Source organism: Arachis ipaensis, chromosome B05 (genome assembly GCF_000816755.2).
Source record: "Arachis ipaensis cultivar K30076 chromosome B05, Araip1.1, whole genome shotgun sequence".
In the NCBI taxonomy this organism is placed as follows: Eukaryota; Viridiplantae; Streptophyta; class Magnoliopsida; order Fabales; family Fabaceae; genus Arachis; species Arachis ipaensis.
In genome coordinates, this window is record NC_029789.2 from 10,209,900 (window position 1) to 10,219,498 (window position 9,599).

At 37.0% G+C, this 9,599-nt stretch overlaps 1 protein-coding gene and 1 pseudogene across 1 annotated transcript; one reads left to right on the forward strand and one right to left on the reverse strand.

The window, feature by feature from the left end:
* Nucleotides 5,217-8,160, forward strand: LOC107642862 (plant-specific TFIIB-related protein 1). Its single transcript, XM_016346356.2, has 3 exons — nt 5,217-5,859; nt 6,235-6,393; nt 7,142-8,160. The coding sequence occupies exons 1-3, from the start codon at nt 5,269-5,271 to the stop codon at nt 7,889-7,891; spliced, it is 1,500 nt and encodes a 499-aa protein (XP_016201842.1). The 5' UTR covers nt 5,217-5,268; the 3' UTR covers nt 7,892-8,160.
* The window catches only part of LOC107640126, a 6,850-nt pseudogene continuing 5,876 nt past the window's right edge, over nt 8,626-9,599 (reverse strand).

Genomic DNA, 9,599 nt, shown 5'->3' on the forward strand with positions numbered 1-9,599 from the left:
CAAAATTAAATTCTATTAATAAATGTATTTTGTTAGTTAAGATTCTTTATTAGTTGATGTCATATAAGTTAACAATAAATAAATTTTGAGTCAATAGTCATCATCTTTACTTGAAAGAATCAAATAGAATATTAATATAAATAGTAAAATATCATTTCTACTTACGAAACTTAAAATCGCTGATACATTTACTCATAAAAAAAATTATCATTTGTACCCATAAAATATGAATTTCATACAATAAAATTATTCGAATACTAAAAAATAACATAAAAATTTTAAATTACCTTTATCATCATCCGCATCATCTTTTTTCCTCGCCAATAACCACTCTATCATCCTCATTTGTTCATCACTTTACTACCACCACCACTAACCCTATCCTTTCTCTCTTCTTTCATTTCCTGAGCTTGTCGTTGCTGTCAGAGTCTGTCAACTCCGCTAACTCCTTCCTCTCTCTCTCATTCTGTAATTTGCTTCTTCGAATCCTCAACTCCAAGATGAATCCTCTGTGCAGCACTGTTGATAATCATCTCTTGCCGTATCTCATATTTCAAAACTCGCTTAAAATAGAAACCCTAGAAAAATAACTTTCTTTAGAATCAACATGCAACTTAGAACGAAAATAGGAAATTATAGTTATGGGATTGCAGATTCTACATTGATTGAGTTATGGGAAGTGGAAGAAAATAAAAACAGGAAACTCATGGCGGTGAAGGGCGTGGATGAGTTGGGCCACGAAAGTGACAGAGGAAAAATTGAGAGAGGTGACAAGGACTGTTACGGGAGTACCATCTTTGAAACTGCGGTGTCTCCTCTACTGTTTGAAACCACACCACAACTACAAATTTTTTTCTTTCTCAATTTCATAGCATTTGCTTCTTATGTGGATCTGTCACTATCTTCTTCATTTTTCCTCTTTGCTTTTACTGTTGTTGTTGCTTTATGTGAAGAAGATGATGATGGAGGTACAGTGGTGGTGGTGGTGGTAGTGATGAAGGAAATGAGGTGTGGTGGTGCCCTTGAACTCAGAGTTTGACTCAGATGAGGATTGCTCAATTCATTCAATTTCTCACATGGCCTGTTTGAGTTTGGCAATTGATTTGTTGCAGGGGCATTAGATGGTAGCACTCTGTTCTGAATGCAGTGAAAAGTTGAAAATGATGATGATAAGGGTAATTTGGGATTCTAGGTGATTTTTTAGTGTTTGGATAATTTTGTTGTGTGAAACTCGAGTTAATACTCAAAATAGCCCATGAAATTTGACCCTCGATTCAATTTAGCCCTCAAGGTTTCAATTGACTCTAATTGTACCCTAAAATTTTGACCCGCGCCTCAATTTGGCCCTTCCGTCGTTTTCCGTCACCGGAGAGCTGACCTGGCAAATTTGGTTGACACCTGGCACTATCAAAACGACGTCGTTTAACTCTTGGCGCACAAATTGTTTAGAAACGACGTCGTTTTACATGAGAAAAGGGTTAATACCAAAACCCAAACGTTAACCACTTAAAAATGAAACCCCTAACTGAACCTCCTTATTCCTCCTCCTCCCCTCGTATACGTACCCTCAGAGAAGAACCATGGGTGTCGCTGTAACTAAAGCTTGAAGCTTTTCTTACTTGTTTTGCCCCCATTGTAAATACTAATTGCCTGGGAATCACCATCTTTTCAAAAACAGGTTAGTAATAAAATTGTTGCTCTCAACATACGATGCTGTGTTTTTTGTAAAATGTTGCATGAGATTTGTTCTTCATTTTTTCGCTCTATTTCATCAGTGAAACTTTGGGGGACTTTGGTTGATTACGGTTGTTGATGATGGTAGAGTTCTTGTATGCTAGGGTTTGATTTCTTTGTATGTATGTGGCTATGATCAACTGAATCCTATAATTTTTTGTAATGCAGTCATTGATTCTTCATATTCAATTTTAAAATGACAATCTTACTCCTTCATATTCTATTTTAATTGAAAATTGATTCTATTATTTTTTGCAAAATATTAGCTTTTAATTTGACATTCTAGTTGCGCAGTTCTAGTTAGTTTGTTTATTTGTTCTTTTTAATTGATTTTTCATTGGAAAACTATGTAATTTTAATGGTAGACTCATGCTGTATGTCATTCAATATGTTCTTGTTACCTTTTGATCATTTTAAATCTAATAGATATAATAATCTATGAGGTAAAATTTATGAGATGTGGTATAGAACAACCGAGCAACTTGTGTATATCTTTGAGAAATTGCATTGATCTATAAAATTGCATTGATATATGAAAATACATGTGAGATTTAGTGAGGTGACTCGAAATGCTCCATTAGCACCATATCCTGCTGTTGATGATGCAAAAGCTTCAGAGATTTTACTCACCCAAACCACTTACTCACAGTTAGAAAATCAAGAACAGGTAGTGATTGGTTTCTAATATTTGATGAACTGTTGACTAATTTGTAACAGTTTATTATACACGGTTAAATGTTTTTTGGATCCAATTGATTGATGTTATTTGGTTATCTTCAAGAGACTCTTGCGATTTGGGAAAATTGGGAATGCTAGGTTTTATTTGAAATTTTTAGGGGTTAAATTGATGCCTTCAAACATTTTGCCACGTCATCTAACTGCTTTGTTGTCAGGTGTCAACCAAAATTGCTAGGTCAGCTTTCTGGTGATGGAAAATGACGGAAGGGCCAAATTGAGACACGAGTCAAAATTTCAGGGTATAATTAGAGTCAATTGAAACCTTGGGGGTTAAATTGAGTCAGGAGTCAATTTTCAGAGGCCATTTTGAGTATTAACTCGTGAAACTCATATTTTGTGGATACAAATGGTAATTTTCTTTTCTATGAATAGATGTGTCAGCGTTTTCAATTTTCATGAATAAAAGTTGGTAGTTTATTCTAATATAAAAGAATTTTATATGAATAATAATTCTAAATTTACTGTATGAAAAATAAAGAAGGTAAAACAATAAACGAAGTTTAATATATTAGAATTTAGGATTAAATTCTTTTAAATTAAAAAAAAATAGTAAAGTTAAAAAGAAGATATTTGAATAACTTTTAAGTTAAAATTCTTAAGATTCGATAAAACTTGCCACGTGTGGCCGTCGTGGTCAGCGTAGAGGGAGAGATCTAGAAATCCTGTGGGTACCGGAAGAAATTTTTCCTCTACCCCGATTACGACTACGATAACGACCAGCAGCCTGATCTGTAGCACTTTTGTCAGTCGACATGTCTGCAAATATCGAATTATCAAACATTTAGCAGCGTTTTTCTTAGCAAAATCTAATATATTGAATCTAATCTAACTTAATAAACCTAAATCCACTAATTTTAAAAAAATTAAACTGAACTAACTTCCAAACTGATTAAAAATTAAAATTGAAATTCTAATAAAACTTAAACTAAATTAAACTAAAATTAAACAAATCAAATTTCATAGGGTAAAGTGTATCAAACTTATATTAGGTAAGAAACCTCAAACATTCAAAATTCAAAAACGTTAGTCAATGGAAAAACAACAACTAACTAAACAGTTTAATTAATTCAAAATAGCAAAAACAACAAAATAATAATTAACATAATGAATGAGCACAATCAAACAATTAACCAAATAAACTCAACAGCAATTTCTCCATTGATTCAATCAGCAAACTCAGAATAGTTTCAGACACTTTCAGCAACAATTTAGAACCTATAAATCTAAACTAAACTATCCTAACTACCTAAATCCACTAAAATAAAAAAATAAACTAACTAACAGGATTGAAGAAAAAAAAACAAAAATTTCAAACATTGAACCTTGAATGCAGGGTGCAGAAAGCAATGAAGAAGGAGGGAGAAAGGTGACGACACTGGATTGTTGCCGGAGCTAGAGGTGGCGGCAGTGAGCCGCCGGAGCAAGGAGTTGCGCACTACGGGCTGAGAACGACAAAAGGAGAAGGAGAAACTGACCACGACGACGCTGAGAGGTAGGGGAAGGAGATGAAGGAGCCGTCGGCGGTGGGGGTTGACGACGACAGAGAATGGGTGGCGACGGCGGTGGTCTTGACAGGGAGGGGGCTGGAACGCAAGACAGAGGGATGGTGGTAATGGTGGTGAGGGTTCGAATGAGGGAGAAGGGGTTTGTGATTTGAATTTACGCTATCTTTAGCGTCAAATTATCCGATGGTTAACCATTTCGGGTTATCAAAACGTATCGTTTCACTGAATTGCATTATCGTTGGACTAAAGGACGCGCCAATTTAATTAATTTCTCTCCAAACATTAAGGCTTCTATGGTAATTAAAAAATCTTACGAATTCGGTGTGGTTACCGCTGTTCTCTGACGGTACTCAACATTTTTCTTGTAGTGACACACATACCAATCACTCTGCAGTCTGCACTGCTGTTGGACATGATGTGACTGACATTGCGGGATGCATACCGCTTATGGTGTCCTGGATCTACCATACGTACCCATCATTTTGTCCGCTGAGTATGACGTCATTAGGTTTCCACTTGCATGGACGTTGAACATTACCCTCACATGCTGATCCCCTTCAAGTTAGAATAATCTGTTGGTAAATTCACCGCTCGAAAGATTGTTCAAAAATTTATACGCAACTCGCCCAACTTTCCTGGAACCTATTCCCTCATGTTGCTCAGTATGACAGTCTTTAGCACATGTAGGGTATCAACAAAGTTATGGTTGAGAATAGGAGAATATATATATATATATATAGGGGGTTTAGGGTTTAGGGTGTAGAAATGCCTAGACCATAATAAACATATCTCGGGTGCTGTGACCCAATTTTCGCATTTTATCGTATCTCAGATACTGAAACTGGTAAGCATCTTAGGTGCTCAGTACCCGTTCTTCCACGTGAAATGTATCCCGGATGCATTTAAGATACGTGAGACTTTTGTTGCGTCATAGTCCAAGATCTCAGTACCCAGGAGACGTCCATAATTGAGTTACCCTCACAGTATCCAAGATGTGGTACGTTGTGTATTTAAGTAATTATTCTGTATTTTATGTATTTTCATAAATTATATAATTATTTAATTTAAATAAAAAAATCATCTTATATATCATTATCAATGACAAATTACAAATTTAATAACTGCCATAAATTATAATATTAGGATAAAGTCAACATAATTTCAAAAAAATTATATTAGAGTAATATTATTATGCACAAAAACACTAGCTTAAATTTAAAAAATAAATATAAATCAAACCCCAACCCAGTTGAAAAGGGCTTAACGAGAAGCACGGCAGTAAAGGAAAAGAATGAAGTGTCCATTCTGCTCGGCTACGCAGGGGCGGTGCGCCACCACGAGCTCCGGTCGATCGATCACGGAGTGCACGTCATGCGGGCGCGTGGTGGAGGAGCGGCACTCCCACCCACACCACCTGTTCCACGTGCGGGCCCAGGATAACCCTCTATGCCTCGTGACCTCTGATCTCCCCAACCCCGAACCCTCTCCAATCACCAAGGACGACGATCCTTTCGAGCCCACGGGCTTCATAACCGCCTTCTCCACCTGGTCCCTTGAACCCATCCCCCTCTACCTCCAGTCCTCTCTCTCATTCTCCGGCCACCTCGCGGAGCTCGAGCGCACTCTCGAATCCACCTCCTCCTCATCGTCGTCGTCGTCTTCTTCTTCTTCGACGGTTGTGGTGGATAATTTAAGGGCGTACATGCAGATTATCGATGTGGCCTCCATACTTGGCTTAGACTGCGATATTTCCGACCACGCTTTTCAGCTGTTCAGGGATTGTTGCTCGGCTACTTGCCTCAGAAACCGTAGCGTTGAGGCTCTTGCTACTGCCGCTCTTGTTCAAGCCATTCGAGAGGCCCAAGAGCCTCGAACCCTTCAGGTCTTCACTTTTCAATATTGTTGCTAATATGTTGCAATTGTTGATTTTTCGAATTGGTAGTGTTTGGTAGATTGATTCCAATAATGATATTCCAAATAAACTGGACAATTCCGAACTTTGGTCTGAGATAGAATCATCTTTCAGTTATTCTACTCAATATAGTTAGTACTGACAAATATTTCAGTCTTCTTAACGAATATATATGTAAAAGCACTGTCTCTACCGAGGCTAATGCTGTTAGCTTGATACTTTTCTTAGGGATGTATGATTTCTTTGTTTCTACTTTAACGTAGCTAACTTCGACCAGTTCTGGTTTGTTTACTGCATATTTGTATTCTTTAGCCGTCTGATATTGCTTCTCTTGTGGTATTGCAGGAAATTTCAATAGCAGCTAATGTACCACAAAAGGAAATTGGGAAGTATATGAAGATTCTGGGAGAAGCTTTACAGCTAAGTCAACCTATTAACAGCAATTCCATATCAGTCCATATGCCAAGATTTTGCACGCTCCTACAGCTCAACAAATCTGCTCAGGTATCTGAAAATATGTTTTAATTTATAGTTGACTGTTTCATGGATCTTGTTATTTTACTTCTGGGATGATATTGCTATATGTATATTTAAGTTTCTGTTTATGTGTTTTTTTAATCGTGTGATTTGTTTTTGTTCTGCGGTCAACCAATGTGCTTTATGGGTTTGTGAACGCAGTCTATATCTTTATGCCCATGTCATGTATATTCAAGTGTTGTTGTGTTCTAGATGGTGCATCATGTTTGCAATTCCTTATCAATGATCAGAAATTTAACAAAGACATCAATTTCTGCGTAATCAATTTGAAAGTTGACATCACCATCCTAATTTTGTTCTGAAAATGTATGTGCAAATAAAAATCTTTTAATTATCAATTATGCTGTGATTTTACATTCAGCAATGATCAACTGCTCTATGGCGGGTTGTGCAGTTCTAAGACGGCTCTCGTATCACATTCACATAGTTGCTGCTACATTTGCTTGGTCTAAATTTTCAATGCTTTTATTATGTTGTCGAGCATTGGGATTTATATCATGCATAGGATGTAATTTTATGTGCGTATGGCAGAACAAAGTTTGGGTACTGGTGGTTTTTGTTTGGCTGCACACTGAGTAACATGGTTAGGTGCCTTGGGATTAGGTTTTGGTAGTTAGTAGTGACTTTGTAATGTATCCTAAAATGGAAATGAAATCACTCTTGTTATGTTTTTATATTATGAAATTCTGAGAACATGTTCAATGTTGAATTTTAGGAACTGGCTACTCACATAGGAGAGGTTGTGATCAACAAATGCTTCTGCACTCGTAGGAATCCAATTAGCATTTCAGCTGCTGCTATATATTTGGCTTGCCAACTCGAAGACAAACGTAAAACTCAGGCTGAAATTTGCAAGGTAACTGGCCTTACTGAAGTCACTCTACGTAAAGTGTACAAGGAACTACTGGAGAATTGGGATGATTTGCTTCCATCAAATTACACCCCGGCTGTGCCTCCAGAGAGAGCATTTCCCATGACCGTAATTGCTTCTGGTCGCTCCACAACAGCTAAGGTTGATGCAATAGAGGCCACTTTGGACACAGAGAAGTTGCCAGAAATCAAACCTAACAAACCGACTGAGGTCTCAGTCACTGTGCAACAGCCCAGAGGGAAGGATGAGGCCGAAGTTAAAAGCAATGCCCGTGCCGCCAACCATCCCACACAGAATCAACAGTCAACTTATTGGCAATCCCAGCTTCCCAGTGGGACAAACAGTCATCCTAATGTTTTGCAAGGAATGGATATCGACAGATCAGAGAGTAACCACCCCCACACTGAAAAGATGGCAGAGGACACAAATGGCACTGCCAGTGCCAATTCTCTAAACCCAAGCCAACTTTACAGTCCTCCTGGTTCAAGTGCAAGCTCTGTTATGAGGCAGTTTTCAGCTTCCCCTTCATCTGGACACGTGAATGTTCGATTAGCGCAGTCACCTAAGACAATGCCAGGTTATCCGGAGAACTGAGGAATAGTTAATCTAAATGGACATGGTTTTTATTGAATCGGATTTTTTGTGCCAACACCTAACCTAGTAGGTAAACAAATGTGATTGTTTATTCAGAGTATAGTATTGTGTATAGTGTGCCATTTGGTTTGTTTTTGTTTTTGGGTTGTGAACGGTGTGATTATTGCCATATCATCCATTCCTCTTACTTCTAGTTGCAATGTAATTGCGAATACTGTCAAAACTCTGGAATAATTGCAGAGACAGTAAAAGTAGTGCTAAATACTAAATAGTAAATAGTATAGCCGCAAAGCAATGATAAATAGTAGATGTAGATGTAGATGTAGATGTAGATGTATGTTGTGTGTAGACCAAAAATAGATTTGATCACATGCAAACTAATTTGCACGACACTGACAGTGTATATATGACAATATTCCCGGAGAGAATTTGTCAATGCTGTCATCAACAATTATCTCGCAAAGGCTTTCTTTTCTTCTAATTCTATTTAGCAGTGTGTTCTTTTATGGCAAAGGAAAACATTAAGAAATAGTGAAAACTTATAGGCAGATGTTTTTATATGAAGTCATTAGTTGAGATTGTTAAATAGTAATTTAGTTAAATATATTAAATTATTTAAAAAATTTTAATTAATAATTTTACATGAAGATAATTGTATGTAAATTTTTATTTTGAAAAAAATATATGCAAATATTTATTTAGAAATATAAAAGGTTAGTTGTTTGAATATTTTTTTTGTGACTGAAATAAACTAAACAAAGAAAAACAAAACAAACAAAACAAGGAACTGTTTAAATAGAAGGACAGTCTTGTTTAAGACTACTCTTAAATTCCTTCCAAGGTGAAAGAAGTTCCACATGTGAAAGTTGTAACTTCATCGCCATCTTTGCCATAGTATCTGCCACCGTGTTTGCATCTCTCATAATCAAACGAAAGTCAACACGCCGATTCCAATGCATGATATCTCTTATTTTGAGCACCAATGGATCAATAAGCCCAAAACCATCTTGAGTAACAAGATTAAATGCTTCCACACAATCTGTCTCACAAATAACATCTCGTTGACCTACATCCTAAGCTAAGAGATATCCTCTCCAAATGACAAACAATTCTCCTTGAAGAATACTATTACTCTCAATCATTCCCAAACACCCCATTTGCCAACTCCCATTACAATCTCTAATAACACAAGCAAAACCAACACTATCACCCGAACCAAAATAACTAGCATCACAATTAATCTTAAAAGTACCAATGGATGGGGGATTCCAAAAACCATTTAGAGTATAGGGAAGGGACATACGTTGTAATTCAAAAATATTCCTAAGCTCTTTTTCTGAAGATAATGCCAGACAAATCACTTTTTCCGGAGGCCAAGTTTCATGAGGATTAAAGATGTCATTATTCCTTGCTCGCCATATCCACCAAAGTCCAGAAAAGAACTTGAATGAATGCTCTCTGCTATGATACAAGAACCAGTTTTTCAAATCCAAAGGATGACAAGAAATATCCAACCTATGCTAGACAAGCTGAGCTTTTGGACAATCCCGAATACAATGTAAAACCGATTCCTGGCTAGAAAGACATCTTGGACACCTATTTGATGACGACATCCCTCTTCTAAAGCGAAAACTTGCAGTAGGAAGAGCCTCCTTAAGACACAACCAAGCCAAAAACTTATGCTTTTCCGGAACAAGCTGACGCCAAA